Source organism: Branchiostoma lanceolatum, chromosome 4 (genome assembly GCF_035083965.1).
Source record: "Branchiostoma lanceolatum isolate klBraLanc5 chromosome 4, klBraLanc5.hap2, whole genome shotgun sequence".
In the NCBI taxonomy this organism is placed as follows: domain Eukaryota; kingdom Metazoa; phylum Chordata; class Leptocardii; order Amphioxiformes; family Branchiostomatidae; genus Branchiostoma; species Branchiostoma lanceolatum.
The window spans coordinates 26,696,749-26,715,604 of NC_089725.1; the positions used below are offsets into that span (position 1 = coordinate 26,696,749).

General features: G+C 41.0%; 1 protein-coding gene across 2 annotated transcripts; it reads right to left on the reverse strand.

Moving 5' to 3' along the window:
* Positions 1–108: 108 nt before the first annotated feature.
* LOC136433734 (zinc finger protein 541-like) lies at positions 109–18,688 on the reverse strand. Of its 2 annotated transcripts, XM_066426195.1 has the most exons (17): positions 18,532–18,688; positions 16,838–17,502; positions 14,465–14,562; positions 11,681–11,856; positions 9,447–10,707; positions 9,188–9,244; positions 8,724–8,879; positions 7,259–8,432; positions 6,852–6,938; positions 6,351–6,437; positions 5,881–5,984; positions 5,457–5,532; positions 4,947–5,035; positions 4,509–4,640; positions 3,958–4,101; positions 3,134–3,384; positions 109–2,699 (listed from the first exon to the last, which is right to left on the reverse strand). In XM_066426195.1, exons 2-17 carry the CDS (start codon positions 17,496–17,498, stop codon positions 2,507–2,509), a joined length of 4,746 nt encoding a protein of 1,581 aa, XP_066282292.1. In that variant the 5' UTR covers positions 17,499–17,502; positions 18,532–18,688; the 3' UTR covers positions 109–2,506. The 2 variants fall into 2 exon arrangements, with proteins under 2 accessions (XP_066282292.1, XP_066282293.1); XM_066426196.1 differs by lacking the exon at positions 9,188–9,244.
* Positions 18,689–18,856: the final 168 nt, after the last annotated feature.

The following is an 18,856-nucleotide window of genomic DNA, read 5'->3' on the forward strand; positions in this document are numbered from 1 at the left end:
GCCAGTCCTATTATGTTTTATTGAATCGGTTCTTGTGCAGTAATCTTAACCATATGACTTTACTGATCTAGAGGAAATTTGCCTGAGTGCATAAGAAAAAGTCAGTGGTATTATTGATCATGGTGTATTTATTGTTCTGTTGACAAAAGATTTGTGGTATTACAATAGAAAATTATATTTGCTGCATAAAAAGGAGTCCTGACAACAGAATTCACAGACAACCGTAGCTTAAACTAAGACTTGACCAGAACTTCACACAAAACTACAGCATGACTTGATACTCAAAAGTCCACAAACTTTCATGTGCCATGCATTCAAATACAGATGAGATGTTAATGCTTTTGCAAACAAATTCAGATGCTAAAACTATGGTACATTTTTGCAAAGCATTATCACTGTATAAGGCATGTAATGTATTTACAAGAAATAGTGCATACTTTCCTTGATACAAAATTAATGTATTACGTATAAACATGAAAAGAAAAAAAATTTCGCTGATGTACAACATGTATCAGATCTTCCAGTAGTACTGTGTCAGCAAATCTACATGACGTATAACTGTGGCTTAGTTGGCTAGGTTTGAATTCACATAAAGAATATATAGGTTCTTCCCATACATTTACCCCTCTACTGACCAAATGTCTTGCCAGATACATGAACATACATGGTGTAACTCTCCAGTAGAGAGGCCCTGACCACTATGTTAATAAAGTTGCACTAATAAAACTTATGTGAGAAACAGGTAGTATGATTTTCCTACCTGTTCACTACATCATCTTATCTTACTCTCACAAAAACTCTGAAGACTTGTAACTTGGTGAAACATACCACTACATTGCAAAAGTAGTAACTTCAATCTGTATCTATTGTATTGGTGGTTAACAGCTTCTATAGTATAAAAATGTCAACAATATGTATTTTTGTAGAGTTTTAGACTCTAAATTTCAATCTTGTGTTACCAATAAAACTATCTAGATCGACATACACCCAACAAAAATATATGCATGACTCTATTTACAAGGTAAAATATTCACAAAATTTCAACATTTAGTACTGACATATAATATATATATAATTTTTGTACTTATTCATTTTATTGCTTTGGCTGCAGCATTACATACAGCCAAGGCTGCTGAACTAGTTATTAAAGGCATGTGGAGAATAAGCTTATTATATAGCCCTTGTACCAAAAAACATGCTAGATATAAACTAGTCAGTACCCATGCCCTCAACAATGTAGTTGAAGGCCTCCTGTTGATATTGCACTTCAGAGAGGTCCAGACTACGACTGCTACTTGGTGACTCTGACAGATTAGACCCGTCACTCAACTACACCCCACCTAACATACAGGTATCATCATACTCACCATGGTAACATCAGACAAGGGTTGTCAGCTCAAGATTTGTTCTATGTCATGGTGGAAGACACTGTACATTGACTGTCCAATCACCAAACAAGTAATCATCACTTACATGTATATAGTCTGACATGAGGGAAAGAGAAAGCATTGTTGCTGTATCAGGCTAAAATGCTGTTATACTGGTATATGTTGAGTACTTTTGTGAATGTTGAGAGAAAGGATAAAATTGTAAGACATGCCAGTAAGCCCAATTCAACTCCATGCATGTGCCAGACCTTACCAGCTTATATTCAGCCTGTTTTGTAGATTGTCATTTGATTGTTATAACCTGGTAGGATCTGAAACCTTCAATTTCATGCATGTCAATGTAAAATGTTTTGAAGAAAAATATGTAAAGAAAGAAAAGTCCCTAAACCCATGCCCGGCATGGCCCATGGTACCTCATGTTCCCAGGTAGGCCAATAAATGTCTCCTGTACGTATACAAATAGTGTTCTGGACATGTTCACAAGCACGGAAACTGACAAGACCAATCTTACCATGTTCTGAGCCAATCTTATTTTGATCATATAAAAATGATTTAAAAAACCTATCCATGGTAAGCTTTGAATTTAAAACATTTTTGCAATCCATCTTTTATGTACAGAAATGCATATAACTATGCAAAATGAATCAGCAAGGTGCATGTCTTTATGCTTGCATACAAACTGTTAAATCAAGGCCTTCCCTCTTTTCTGCTGCAACCTCCTTGCTGATGTCTAGTTATATGACGCTAAACATGTTTCACCTAGTGGTTAACAAAGGAATTACAACATCACAGTGTACAAACGGATGATCTGCTGCAGCATTAGGTATCAAAGCAAAGTCAGTCTACAGCTAGTTTGTGACTTGGTTAAAAAAAAGCCATAAATAGTGTAAAAATCAGCTTTAGTTCATTCAAACATTGGAATGATGGTGATCAATCATGACGTTACAATATACGTTATCACGTAGCACTATGAAATAAAAAAAATTTCTGGTTAAAAATACTACACCGATAAAATGCCCCACATACAGAAGGGTGGGAACTGTTCGAGTCCTTTGTACACACTAATACACATACACATATTTGTCCTTTGTAAAATGTAGTATAAAGGCAATCTGTTGTTATTCAAACGCATCTTGTAGGTCCTCCTCAGATGTGTGCATGTGGTTGGACATGGGGATCGCCCTGTCAGGGAGAACTGACACTTTGCTAGCTTCAGGTACGTGGATCTTGTCGGTCGGCTTCTCCTCCTCCCTGTCAACCTTGCGGTGAGTCTTCATATGAGCCGATCTGCTCTTCACTTTGTGAAACACCCTGGCAAATACATGTAGTGGCATAAATCATATGACAAACAACAATCAGAATTGTTAAACCACTAACAGTTTTTCCATTCTGCTTCTTTTGCATACACAAAAAACAACACAAGTAGCGGGCAACAGTAGACGAACTACATGTACAAATGTATGTAACTGTTCATTCATTTATTTCAGTCGAGACTAAATTTCGCAAAAGAAAGGAAAGAAGGTTTTTTTTGTGTTATAACTTTGCGGTTGAAACAATCTTTTAGTACATTGAAAATGCATACTGCATACAAAAATGAAAAATAAAACCACAGCAAATATTTTTAAAGACTTATAGTAATACTAAGGACATACAATTTCTTGCAAAGCTGAAGATGGAATATCTAAAACATACAGAGATAACATGTCAATACTATTATTTACTAAATTGTTTGCCCTGGTACTTACTTGCCACAGATTCTGCAGGGGAAGTCCCCCTCCCCCTCCACAGTAGTGGCTCCAGTCATACTGGACTCACCACTCTCATGGGAGGTGGCAGAGGCGTTGGATGGAGGAGGAGATAAACTATTGCTTCGTCTCCTCTTTCTCTTCTTCTTGCCGTTGTCAGGTTTGCTGTTTTTCTTTGCTGTTTGATTGTTATTGCCGGTGCCACCGTGGACTCTTGTGTGGCCATTGAGCCCTTGTCTTGTAGGGAAAGTCTGGAGAGAAGCCAAAAGCATTCAAGCAAAAAAACATGAAATCCTATACTACCAAAGAACTTATCCAGTGCCTAAGATTCTTTATCAACATTTAAAGGTTTAAGAAATGAAATACTGGTACCTTTACTCACACCAAGGAGAAGCATAATGCAAATTCTTTATCAAAAGTGTTATACAAGTCATAAAATTGCAGGAGAGCAAGAAACGAAGGCTGCACATTGTGCTTATATGCTTCTGTCTATTAAAGACATTCCATATCATATACATTCCTCCCACAAATACAAATAAAAATGTGGTTGGCTTTGCGATCCCTTTTCAAAAAAAGTTTTGACATAATGAATAGATGGTTTATAGACAAGAAAGAACATTGCTGCTTCAGGCTGAATTGCATCATTTCTAACAAGTTCGACATACAAACATGGACCATTTCAATCACTTTAAACCACACTATAAAGATGCAGACAACATATCCTTAGAATAATTTTTAAAATTTACAGCCAGGTATGACATACTTGAATGATATCTATAATCTAGTACGTGAATTCTGCATGATGGTGCAGCCCTGAAACTTACCGCATTACATCCTTCTATTGTGCAGCAGAAGACGTGGCTGGGTTCAGGTGTGGGTGACGAGGGTTTGACAAAGCTGCTGTCAGGACTGACAAATTGTGGCAGGATTCTGGGGGTCTCCACTTCCGAGTCAAAGGATATGGAGCGCTAAGGGGAGAGAACAACATATTCTCAAAACCACGATAGGTAAACCCTATTAAGCCCCACAGAAGTATTCATAAAACTCATACTTCAATATACTGATTGTAAACTAAAACATGTCAGTCAAGTATCTGAGGGAAGACTCTTCAATCTGTTGAGAATATCATAAGTCTTCCAAACCACTAGTTGGTCTAGTAAGCTCTAAGACATCAACACTTTAAATTGCAACCTGTAAATTGTTTTACAATTATAATATATACAGCTAAAAGAAAAGCTTTTGCACTACAGATTTACCATTACCATGCTCTACCTGACAGATGCAGATCTTTTCAATAATATTTTGAACTGGCTCCCAAGAAAAAGTTGAAATATACAAACTGAAGACATTGAGATAAAGCTGAGGACAGACTTACTCCCCACTGTGCCTCCTCCGCACGCCTGGCCTGCAGCCGAGTCCGCCCAAGGATGACCTTGTCTTTCTTCCCCGTCGTGTGCTTCCAGCGATAGTAGAACTCCACACACTGATCAACAGTCTTGTTTGGGAGCTGTAGAAAAATACATGACGTACAGAACCAAATTTCAGTTCACACTTTTAAGTCAACACGGATACAGAGCAGGAGAAGAATAGATGGGCAGCTTGATTGAGTCATGCTGTTGGGTCGGTTCTAGAACCAAACTAGCTGAATGTCAAGGTGCTTAGCATTTCAACATATACTACAATAGAATACATGTAGGTCTAAGTGTTTGAATCAAGATATGTAGGTAAATTCTACAACACTGCAATGTGTCCTACTGGCAATTTAACAGAATCATCATGGCAGGTAAATCAAAAAACGTTAAAGAAAACTTACAAATTCCTTGAAGTCACTGAAGCTCTTCCCATACTGCTTGATGGCCTCCTCAAAGTTGGTCTTGTCCTTCTTGTTCCATCTTGTCGAACCTGACATGTGAATAGTTCAAGTTCAAGTTACACAGACTGAACATGTAAGGATGGCTGCATTAACTGAAAGTAGCTGGAATTTGTTTTGTGGACAAATAGAATAAAAGTGACATAGCATGTAACTTTCTGATGAAGGTTAGACATCCAGGTAATAAGATACGCCAAATGACAGTTACTCAAACAACTGGATAAAACTTATTAACTGGAGAAAAACTGTGTTTTCACTTGCCATGCTCTTATTAAACTCCATGGATTGTTAAAGGATGGCATTTAAAAACATCACTTTTTAGTATCAGGGTTGATGTAACTTTACTTGACAGACTGCCTTGCAGCAAACAACTGTCTGCCTGTCTGTATTGCCGGATCAGGACATCTACTGACTTCAATACACGTTTATTACAGAAATGACTCACTAAGTTACCTGAATAGTGATATGTCTGCATGAAAGAATCCTTGGGAAGCAAGGCTGGTTTTGTCATCAATTTAGGCACTGCCGTCTGGATGGGAAAGGATCAGAATTACTCAGTATGCACAGTATTTTAAAGTATCTTAGGGACAAGGGAGTTGGCTTTGAGCGATTTCATACATAAAGAGAGAACTACAAAATGTACAAGTTTTGTATGACTTAACTTGCTTAACTGTGGCAGAAATCTTATTCTAATACAGGGGTTATTAGCAATTACATACAAAAAGAAGTGCTAAATGTCCAAGTTTTGTTTGACTGTGGCTTGTCTGTGGCAAAAATCTTAAACCTTTTATTTGGTTACCACATCTCGCGATGATTCTAAACAATGAGTGGAACAGAAAAAAATTTCAAGCTGGAGAAAGCCCTGCTGAGGACTCACCATGATGTCACCGTTACACCTGTACAACAGGTGGAAGGCGTACTCCTTGTTGCGTCCTCCCAGAGGGGCGATCTTAGAACAAGCCGCTTCCAAGTATGCTCTCACTGTTAGGGAGAAGCAAGACCAGCACTTAGCAACTTTGATTGGACAACTGCATTTCAACAAATGTGACAGGTACACAACTTCTCTTTATTCCCGAGTTGTACTAGTACCATGCACATGAGAACGTACAGTGACATTGAGAGTTTTCTTTACTATCAAAGTATCAATCCTAGAAACACTCACTTTGTCTACACAAAAAGTATCTATTGAACTTACAAGTTGGCTGTACAAAAATCAATTCAAACAGGTTGCAAGAAAACATACAATATACATGGTGGGCTCATTTTAAACACGAAATATGACATCGTCCCAAGATTCAGAAACTAAGATATGATTTTTCAACGAAAATATATTCTGATAGCACCAACCTTCCTTGTCAGTCAATTTCTCCACACACTCTGGGTGGAAGACCAGCTCAGCTTTCTCTTCTTCCTTAAGAGCATCTACTTTGTTTCCTGAGTGACAACAGCATTGTGTGAGCAGGATACAAGTGAGGAAGCGGTTGCAGAAATATTTGACGTCATAGGCACGAACATACTTTGGCCCAATCTAAAGAAATTCCGTTCATGATGTAAACCTTAATTTGTACTATGGGCTTTGATTTCACATTTGCAGATAATGACTGATTTGTATAAAGACAATTCAAACTCTACAACTGGATAAAATTCTGAGGTTTATTTCCAGTTGTAGAGTTTGAATAATCTTTATACATTGTTTACCGGGATGTCTAACCTTCATAAACATAATGACTGATTTGTGTTAAGACTAACTTGTTTTGGCATAATCAACAGTTAAGCAGAAGATGGGTTCTTTTGCAGCTCTAGTATAGCAAGAACAACTTGCAACTTTAAGAAGCAGTATTTACTTACTATTGCATTCCGGGATCTGCCTGGAATCTGCCTGGAAGTTGGGTCCAACATTGACCTTTGGCCTGACCCCTGCTTCCTGCCAGCTCCCTACAATTATTATACAACATCCATGTTCTATTGTAGGCAAGTAAGTTCTCATATATTATGTAAATAAATAAATAAAAGATTGCTATGTTATTAGAAAAGATACTGAAACCCATAATAGGTCCCACGTGATTGTAACTAGACATTACAAAGTATGTATTTACTTCTGTTTAACAAGGAGAATTTTAAGCTTCAATTTGCATTTCTCAGTAAAAGTTTGTTGTTGACCAAATGAATGTTGCCATACTTTTTGTTGCATCACTAAAGCTTCTAACATGAAAAAAAAGACACAAAATGGTTAAAGGACATTAGGTGCTACTCACATTGTCTGCTGAAGAGTAGATTTGGACTGGGACTCAGGAAGGGGGTGGAGGGTTGTCTGGGTGCAGGAGTCAGCAACTTCTCATTCTCGTTCTTGCAGAACGTGCTAAAGTACAGTCCCGACCCCACCCGGATTGGACTCAACATTGGCGGGGGTGTGTATGGGGGGGGCTCAGCCCCCTGTGCCTGGGTGAAGATGAAGTCCCCGTTCAGGGCGCGGGGCGACCTCATGTGCGACTGGTAAACAATGGGCCCCACGGCCACGTGGGCGTTCACGCTGTCCGGAATGTTTAACGCTGGAGGTTTCCGTTTGCGCGGCACTGGCGGTGCAGTGGACTCGGGAGCCTGAGGACCCAAAGTGTCTGTCTCAGGCTTTATCTTCTTGGGTAGAACTGGGGACACGGATATGACAGGCGTTCTCCACACTTCTCCTGTGGAAGAAGCCTGGCTTCTGACGGGCTGGGCAGAGTATATAATGGTGCTAGCTTCACTGGCGTAGTTGGTAGGAATCGTGAATCCTGCGGAAGTAAATGGTAGAGAGAAACTAACTGAGCTTGAGCCGTGGGATTGTTGCTGTGATGCTGAGGAGCCAACGGTGGTAGACTGTGTCGGATAGCTGCCTTGGTTCGAAAAGTCTTGAGCTAACAGTGAGGCTACCACATTTGCTATTTCTTTTGTAGAATCTGTAGAGGACGTGACAGGAGACAGTTGTGGTTGCTGTCTCTGACTTAAAAGGGTTGCCTCGTAGTTTGGAAAGTCCATTCTTTCTAACTCAGGTGGCCCTTCACTGTCTGACTGGCTACTTTGTCCTCTGTGGGAGACCACCTGGTGTTGCCGTTTCAGAGCCGAGTAGCTGCCGGGTAGATGAGTGGTCGTCTCGGGCAAACGGATCTCAGTTTTAACGGATGGTGCACCTTCCTTCGACGGGTACAGAAAGTCTGACAGGACCGTTCCTGATTCGTTTCCTAATCCAGCTCCATGATGTAGCAATGCCGGATTGCTTGTTGATGGATGTCCAGTTGCCATGGATGCTGCAGTGGCCGTCCCCATCACCAGGGACTGCAGTACGGGGTGGGCAGACTCGCCCAGCTGCTCGGGTGTCGCTCGCTCCTCCTTCCCAATAGAGGCCACAGTTTGGGTCAGTGCAGCCAGACTTTCTGACGAGGGGTCTTTCTTCTGATATTTGAAAGGACAAATTAAAAATAAAGTCAAGTTTACACTGGTTACTGAAAATTGGCAATCAGTCTATATATTCTAACCTAAGCAAATTCTGAAACCGTACATCCTTAGCAGATATATGTGTTACTTGTGGAAATTCTGTAACAAAGATGTTACATCTATCAAAAACAATTTCATATCTAGAAAGAAATCAAAATATCATCCTACTGTATCATGCTGAACATAATATGAGGTTTGTATCACAAGGGACACAAAATGTACAACTTCAACTTTCGTTTTCCTGATTACCTTATTCTTCTCATAACCCCCATGAAGTCTCATGTGGCCATTGAGGGCTGGGAGGCTGCGGAACTGGCGACCGCACGTCTGGCACTCCACGGGCTTCTGGGGTACGGCAGTGGTGGTCTGGGCTGGTACACTCTTACCTCCCGGGACAGGGGCTTGCTGTAAAGTTGTACATAACCCATCAACTTCTGTAGACATTCAAATTAAAATCATAATTTCATGACTAAACTCATGAGTCATGATTTCAAACTTCCCAGAAGGGTGATCAACATCACAAATTTTCCTCTCCACAAGCACTGATAAGCTGGAACAACAACATTGCTACAATATGTACCACAATCATTAGGGTCATGTCATACAGCAGCAGATACAGCAATCAATCTATACCTGTGATCAAGAATATACCGTCTGGTAATGTGCTGAGATTGGAAACTGATGGTCAGTAGTAGAATGAGTTTTTCACATACCCTCGACCACTGACTATGGTTACTTGTCAGCAAGGCTTGAAGTTCGTATGGAAAAGACTGTAAGAAAAATGTAATCAAATCACAAACCAGGATTGGGCTGTCTAACGACGATACGACAACCTTCCTTATTTACCTGTAGCCTACATTTCACAAATAAGCGCTACACCAAAAACATGACAAGTTATATGCAATGGAGGGTACCAAACATTCCTTGGCAGAGCCCCTCAGTTTAGGATGTTTTCGTTATGATCTATCTTACCTGTTGCCAGGGGCCCCCTTGTGTTGTGCCAAATCCTGTGGGTGGTGCTGGGACCTCTCTCTTGACATCTACAGCCTGTGCTTGAGCCTGGGCAAGTCTTTGGGCAACCTGTGCATTGTTTGCTGCCTGATTGTACTGCAGTTGAGGCGTAGGCTGCACAACTTGCACCCGGTTGGCTGCAGCTTCATGTTGCTGATTGTGGGACACTTGCATCTGGTTGGAGACGTGGCCCAGCTGTGCCTGCGTTGTGGCATGTGCCTGATTTTCTACTTTGATCATCTGTACCTGGTTTGCTGCTTGAGCCATCTGCATCTGTGTTGTAGCTTGTGCCATCTGTGCTTGACTCACGGCTTGAGCCATCTGCCTCTGGTTTGCCGCTTGGGCCATCTGCATCTGTGTCTGGTCCGTGGCTTGTGACATCTGCACTTGCATCCCCGACTGAACCGCATGGGCCTGGTTTGCAGCCGGAGCCATTTGCGCCTGGTTTGCAGCCTGGATCATGTGCACCTGGTTTGCAGCTTGAACCATCTGTGCCTGGCTCACACCTTGGGCCCTGTTAGCCAGGTTTGCAGCCTGTGGTATCTGCGCCTGTGCCATCTGCGAGTGGCTTGTAGCCTGGCTAGTAGGGGGCATATACGCAGGTGGCGGCTGCGAGAAAACTTGCTGAGGGAGGACCATTTGTGTGGAACTGACGGCGCCACCATTGGCTGCCGCCACCAGCTGGGAAGCAAAGAAACTGTCCAAGTTGACAGTGTACCGTGGCTGGGTACCACCGGTGGGTTGGTCCTGCAGGGCCCAGCCGCTGTACGAAGCTCCCGGCTGCGGAGGACGCTCCTGGTACGCGGGCGGCTGTGGCTGGTGCTGCTGCGCTCTCCTCGCAAACTGGGCTAGAGACTGCATCGCCTCTCCATGAGACCTCTGCTGGGCCTGGCTGCTAGTCACTTCAGCCTCTTCGGGAGGCCTGGGGGCTGATATCTCCGTGGTGGGCGCCGCCACCTCTCCTGCCTGGGTGTAGGACGGCTGAGGGTCTCGGCTGGTGGGTGGGGGAGGCATAGAACTTGCAGCGGGAGGGACTCCCCTGGTCATGGCAGTCATGACCTGCTGGGGAGAGGGAGGAGAGGGCAGGTAGAAGGGCCCCAGCTCACTGTGGTGCAGCTCGAAGTGACGACGGAGGGACCGGGTGTCACAGTAGCTCTTGTCGCAGCCGGGAACCATGCATGGGAACGGTTTCCTCTCACGATGGGTGTTGATGTGTCCATTTCTGTGTCAGGAGAAATTACACTGGCTCAACACAACTTTTATAATCTTAAGTAAATATGTTACTACTACAGTCTGGGATATAATGGCATAGAGCACTAAGAAATTATCATCATGCATGTACAACTTTCAATCTTCTCTTTTATTGTATTCAATACAGCTTTGTTTGTTAAAGTTCTGAATTTCTTTCATCTCGAGTCTTGGAACAGATATAACAATACCTGATATGATATATGATATTACGACGTTCCTTACATCGTTTTAATACAATCAGAGATAATTTGTATGCTGAGAATACTCCATGTAGCTTCGGGGTGTTTTTTATGGAAAACTTCAAATGGAATGCATGCAAGTCACGTAGAGGCCCAGTGCCACATTCATCACCACAAAATGGAGACATGAATCAGCTGAACAATTGACAACACAAGCTTGAATAGACTGCATTTGTTGCTAGGCTAAGAAAAGTCAATGTCTAATTCTAGAAAGTACATTTTACTCTTTCTTGGAAGCATAACACACAGGGGACTTCAAAAAACCTTTTATAAGATGGTCAGTATTATGTTGGAATGCAAAAACATACATGTAACATTACAGTGTGTACATCTGTTTCCTACATAAAAAAAGCATTGGCTCAGTATGGTGCAAACAACTTATAATGTATCTTATTACTTGACGGACTATCTCAAAAGTCTAAAAATGTTTGGAAAGTGACTCTACAATTTTACTAGGTACAATATCTGTGCTGTGATGTTTTCTGTTATATGCAAGATCATGTGCCAAGTCTATGCTGTTGTTTGACATTTACAGGTACTAATAAATGTAGGATTAGGCAAAATGTCAACCAGAAAACCATATCATCACTCTGCATGTATGTGCAAGATGCCGCAACATTCTTCTGCCAGAAAATCATTTTACAAGGTGCTGATCTAACTCTAAGATTGATACTTACAACATGTTGATCTAAGATTAATACTTACAAGTGGTCCTGTCTCTTGAAGGCCTTTCCGCAGATCTGGCAGACATACTTGCGTTCCTCGCTGTGTGTGGACCTGTGCTTGGCGAGGGAACTAGACGAGCTGAACGTCTTCCCACACTGCGGACAGTCCACGGGGTGTCGAGAGGGCGAACCACGGGCCGGCCGACCTGCCCGCTTCTGGAATTACAAAGTGACATAGTATATAGTTTATTACACATTAAGCTGCTGATTCACTACTTGGACATAGATATTAGCCAGTTGTAACTTATAGCCACTGGGACTAACTGTATGATTTCACCATCAATATCTTCTGCAGAGCTTGGAATATCCATCTGCAACCTGTAATTTGTACAAACGTTTCAAGACTGCAGGGAAAAAAAATATTCAGAAACAAGTTGCAATTTTGCATGCTGATAGAAATTCAGGCTTGGCATCACGAATCACAATCTAGCCATGTACGCGCAGCAACATACTAAAGCCTGCATCACTAGGAGCTTGTGAAGACTTGCAATTCGTGACTCTTTTTCTTGTATCCCACAAAAGCACAAGATCAGACTTTTGAGCATTAAAAGATCATAAACTTGAATTTTTAGGAAAGGGCACATGGAGACTGCTCTGAAAAAAATGGAAGAGCTATAATCTACAAAGTGCCACATAGTAAGACTTGATAGTTTCAGAATTGATGCTTATTCACACAATTGCGTCTTCACCACACAAATAGATTTACATGTAATTTAGCATATTACACTATGACTAAAACACTGTCACACATAAAGGTACTGCCTGCAGGCATGTCTGTTATTCAGATTGCTGCCAAGACCATAAACAACTCAAATAAAGGTTCATACGCCACGCTAGCAGAACCTGTTATAGTCCATAACGCTAGTTAAAACACCAGTGACTCCAATCATGCAAATGATTTCTGAAGTCTTTGCACAGCAACGTCTGCAGAATACAAATTAGCCTGAGCTTCCACTGTTCCATATCTTAACTAAGAAAAGCATTTACCTGTACTTGAGGAACATTGAACATAGTACATTAGTCATGGTCTGTTGGGTCTGTAATTTGCATGTCATGTCATTGGTCAAGGTCAGCGGTACACCAGTGTTGTCATAGTCAGGGCTCGAAATTTGTTTTTGGAAGTAGGTGCAATGGCGCACCTAACCTAAAAATTTAGGGGTACAGAAAAAAAATTGGCGCAAGACATAGAATAAAGTACAATGTGAGCAAAATCTAGTCACAAACTCAAGCTTACAGCCTCTCTACAGAGCTTGAATCTGAAGTTCTATAGCTAAAGTTTAATAGACTAATACAACAAATATCTTCTGACACATAAATGTCATGAATATGCTGTATACTGGTGTGCAATTATCTTATAGCATAATGCAACCCTACAAATATCTAGATGCACTGGCAGGTGCACCCAAAGTCAAAAATGGGGTGCACAGCTCCAATTTTGGGGGCACAAAAGTGCACATGCAGCCAGTATTTCGAGCCCTGACCAGTGTTGTCATAGTCAGGGTGCATGGTGATCACCAAGCGGGAAACATCCCATCACCACGTCACACATCTATTTATGACGGACGTCAGGCTTCTAAACATGGCGTCCTTTGTGGGTTCAGTATGTTATCAATTTTCAAAACATACCCCGGTGAAACCCTGAATATGTGGCCCTGTTCACTGCTAGTAAACATCTTTATCTATCTAATGGCAAACAATTGTTTCTCTCTCGTCACAGTTTAAACTTGTTTTTCATCTTTTTTCTGGCTTTCTCCTAGCCATCACTTACTTAAGCAAATCATAGATGATACCACAAATTAGAGCTTTGTATCATAAGAAAAAAATAAACTAACTAGAAAGGCCGTCATTTGCCCCTGAGCAAATACAGCATGTTTAGCCATACTCCTCCCCATGCAAGAAGTGGGCTGTCCCAAAATAACACCTGGGCAAATCGAAATATTAACTGCATGTAGAAAGGCAACATTTGCAAGAGCATTATACTTCGACAATCTCCCTCCTGATGCATAAATGGACTGTTCCAAAATCACCCGTACAAAAACTCTCTCTACAAGTTCTGCGAGACCCCAAGAGCTTCTTACTGCAAAGGCTTGCGTGTGTTCCTGCAATATGACCTCAGGTGACCTAAATAGAACAGTGTTCTTTGGCCAGTAGCAAATGGAACGCGGGGATCCTTAGATAGAACATGGATTCCTTGGCCAGCAGCAAATAGAACATGGAACGTGGATACCACTTTTGGCCTGTTTTTGGTCTGAAAATGGGTCCAAAAGTCCCCAAAATGAAGCATTCTGAAGTGATGTACACCAGAATTGTGATTGAAATCCTGTAGGGACATGTTCAAGGCACCCTTGTACCGAATTTCAGGTCACTTGCTAGCAATACCAGGGCACAGGAGCCCAAAATATAAAAATTGTCTAAAAATGACCCAAAAAACCTCCATAAAAATGTTTTTAAGGCCTGTTTCGAAAGAAATGAAAAAGCACCTAAGGGTATTTGCCATATTTACCTACATGCCAAATTTCAGGTCGTTTGGCCCAAAAATGACGGAGTAGATTCCATTTGAAGACTTGGCAGGAGGAGAAGAAGAAGAAGAAGAAGAAGAACGTGAACAAAAACAATATGTTGAGCCATACTAGGTATGGCTAAACATAATCAAAGATTATCACCATTGAGTAAGGCATTGACCAAACTTACTTGTTTCCTTTAAATCTAAGTTTTCTCATTCCGGACACCTTGTATTGTTCTTATAAATGGGAGAGAAACTCACCTTGGTAGACTTGCTATCTGACCCTGAACTTGCTGTGCTGCCTGTGGACAGCTGGCTGTCCAGTGAGCTTGACCGTCCCCTTGCTATTGGTCGAGGACCTACAGGAAAACATCAAGATTCTCCTTCATGACAATGACATGATCAGTACAACAGTTTCACATGTGCTAAAACATTTAGTACGTACTAGTATATCATCCAGTGCACAAACCGCATGCTATGGCATGCATGATGATGATGGCATACGTTAAATTCATCTCAGTAGTCCCGTAGCATTACATATCACTATGGTTTTGGTGACAAATGGACTTGTCGCATGTTCATGGATCAGATACTAATGCATTATAAACAAGAAGCTGAACATTCCACTAATGTATGATTACAGCAAAGTCACTGCCCTCTACCAGGGTATCCCTCCCTTCAAACGTCTGCTGACATTTACAACATTAGAACCACAACTATTCCCCGAACTCTCCCATCACCATCTGTCACCCTATGCCCTTGACTTCCATTAGTCTGCTACTAAACTCCCCACTCTTCCATGTATACCCCTTCACTAAAAGTCTTTCAACAACTAAATCAGTAAATGTTGACAACAAAACCTTTCATAGTAATTTGCAGGACTCTCCAAGCTGTCACCAACTCCAAAGCAATGACAACCTGAGTGGTTTTCAACCCAGAGGTGTCTAATTTTAACCACCTTGTCACTTTTCAATTTACAGCTCTGAAAGAAATACTGTCATCAGTGTGACATCCTTGTGCGTCACACGGACTCTAGTCGTGTTCGAAATAGATGACAACAATGCTAGAGGCACACCTGCTATTGACAGAAAGATAACAAATTTAATCAGAAACTCTTCTACTCTAATCACACATGTTGTTGTCAGAGAGTTAAAGATAGAAATCTAATTAAATTTAGACTACCGAACATGTACATTTGTATATAAAAAATATGCAGTTGAATGTCTTATAGTTACACTCCTCCTGTGATGATTTTGGAAATATGTATAAGTTATAAATAGATTTAATTGATTATTGGAAAAATATACATCATTGCCAAATGTGAAGATTCACTGAAGAATTTAAAAGATGCTGGTAGCAAAAACACTCCAGGCGACACATTTGATTGCACAAATTGGTTTTGCTCCGTGCAATGAATATTTCATTCATATCATAATTGATGAGGCAGTAATATCAGTTCCACCGAAACTGTGTAATGTTTAAATTGTACATTATGCAACATTGCAAGTTGCGCTGAAGAGACAACTGGTTCGACAGTTTGATGTTTACATAAGGTGAGCTACAAGCTTGCTGGTGGCATGTGAAATCAAACAGATGGCTTGAGAGTGCAAAGGAATGCTTTCATACAATGAAATGCAATTTTTAGGAAATGTACCATGAAATATGGTCTTTTGTGCAGAAACCACCAGTTGTTTGACCTACCACACATAACACAAATATCCATGCAATGGACCCGTTTTTGTCTTGCAGAATTTTTTTCAATGAAATAAGGTCATGCGGATTTATCCTAGAGGAACTGTTACAGCTATAGAACTGTGAATTGCCTGGGTCCATAACTGTGGCAATTATCTTAATTGGTAGATCTAGATTACGAGCACTTAACATTCTCCCTGCTGAATACTGCTGTTGGCAGTACTAATATATTGGGTATATGAATATAGGGACAAGGTTATAGGAATCAAATATCTATGCCAAAAAATTGTGTAAAACTAAAAGCAACTGATATACTGTTGTTTTTGTCTCTTGTTCCTTGAAAGATCTGTGACTGATCTGCAGACCGCATTTACTGTGTTTCGATTTTGATGATAATATTTCCTCCTGGTGAAGGAAAGGGGACTCCAGCACCTCATTACTTTAAAGTAAACATTGCAAATGTACATGAGAGTATTTTATTGGCTATCAATATATGTTCTATCCTAAGGACTCAACAGAAATTTTGTAAAAATGACTTTGCCTGTTGTATGAATTTTGCACATTTACCCCAAGAGCACCAATGTTCTCTTACAAGACAGGATGCCTTCTATATAAGTCTGTTGTACTAAATAAATGCAATTTCTACCAAATTGTTTTGCAAAGACATGAATGTTCATGGCTTGTTGTTCATAACAGACAATCAATATTTTCCTGGTAAAGACATATTAAAGAAACAACTGTCTCTCTGGACATTTTTCCATCTGCGTTTTTTTCTTTTTCAATAAACTATAGCTGGGTCTACATCAAAAATACCTTCACCTGAAACCATTCAACTCTACTCTTGATATACTTATTGTCAACATGTGCCAAGAGCATTTGCCTAACATCAAACAACAGAAATCTCGGATATGCAAAAGAGGAAGAAGTTTTAATTACTTTTACCTTTACGAGCCTGTGGTGTTGCAGACCGGGGCCTTTCTGGCGGCTCTTTCTTAATGACCATGTCAGCACCACCCATGGTTGCCATGGAAACAAATGGGCTATGCTCCTCCATGTTGTGAGGGGACAGCTGGGCTTCCGATATGTAGGGAGGCGCCTCAGGATCCACCACTCCTCCATGGTCTTCAAACAGTGAGTAATTCTGTGCCGTCCCCATGGAGATGCCATCTCCAAGGATACCATCCTCCAGGCGGTTCCCGTTAGAGATAGAGGCAGCATCTTCGATGAGTGAGCCTTCGGTATCGTGCAGGTCATCAGTGCTACAGTTGATGGCACTCAGCATTTGGTCCGACGATGGTGGTGGGTAGCGCATGCCCGCTGGAGAGCCCTGAATGTCACTCCTCTGGTCCTCGCTGTATTCATTCAAGTCCTTGTCATTTCTTTCTTCCTTGACGTCTGGACCCAGGTGCCACATTGTGTTGTGTTCTGAAGTGGGGATACCTTCTGACTCTGCCGATGGGGGAAATCCAGCCATGGTCTGGCTGGGAACAGAATATGTTGCCTCTTGGCCACCTTGTCTGTTTGGCCAAGCAAAGTACTGAGGCTTGCCATCTTGAGACACCGGCCGAGGGGGAGGATTGGGTAACACAATGTTCCCGTCCATCAATCTATGGAAAAATAAGACGAGAATTACACTCCTTTCATACACTGAATGGACATAAAAGCAGATAATTTTGTTACTCAAATGTTTCACTGATTTGCAAATTTCACTGTGATTGCTACAACAATGCCCTTGCCCTGTTGCTAAGCCACAAAATGTACATGACATAATTGGCTTAAATCTTAAAAAGAATCCTTGGCTTCAAAATTCAAATAGGGTGCCAATCTGTGAAGATCAACATCAATGAAAATCAACTGACAAAAAATTGAAAAGAACATATTCTGTAGCTAGTATGACAGAAAAACAGGTGTTTATAGATTGTACTGACAGTTTACAAACCAATCAATCTAACTGCAGACGTGACCTCCTACTTTTGCAGTAGTAAAAGAAGAAGTGAAACTGATATGCTGGCAAACAATTTTTCACCAAGACACTTCTCTAACTCCTCTCTACAAACTAATGAAAGGTAAAACTGCATGACAAGAGTTCTATGTTTCTTGGATTAACTCACTTTTTGACAGTTGGTAACATAATCCTAAACTTAGTTAAGGTCATATTATCATAACGCCACACATAAGTTGGACAAGATGAAATATTATTAAAGGCTGAGAATTTTGAGACCTAAACAAAGCAAGAATCTGTAAAAATCTGTCTGTAAATCTGATACAAATGTGTGCATCTAAAAAGAAATTTAAGGTACACACTTTTCACTAATGAGTTGATGCCGTAGGGGGGCAGGGCAAATTTCGAGAAGTGTGAAAACTTTACGCCCAACAAATCAAAGTAAAGACAGGTCCAATTTGCGCAGCTTCTGATGGTCACTGGGCCATAAACGTAACACACCGCAAGTATCTACCAACTGCGTGACAGGTATATTTTGCGTTACGCTCAAATTGTAGCTCACATAAATCGAACTGCACAACCTAACCAAAAACACTGATCGTAATCGATGGAAAACATGCAGCGAAAGCTTCTGCATAGCATGCGAAAAGCAAGGTTTGCACACACTTCTTATCAAAATGAGCCTTCGATTTACCTTTCAATTCATCTGACGAGATCGTAGAAATCGACAACAGCCGAGTGGTTGCGGTCAGATAATGATTCCGGTGAATAAAACCCAATTTCCTGCTCCGAGCTCATGCAGAAATTGACGTGCAATGTTGTGTTCATCTCACCGAAGTACAGAACAGTCTCGGCGGAGGGATATTACTACAGGAATATAGTTCTCCTCATCACTTCAACACGTCAAGAAGGTAATGAGATGAGACAACATAGAAATAAATCTGTCTATGACTAGGTTTTCAGAAAATGTTTATTCAGGGCTTAATTAGTAACAATTTCTTCACTGAATCAGACTTTAA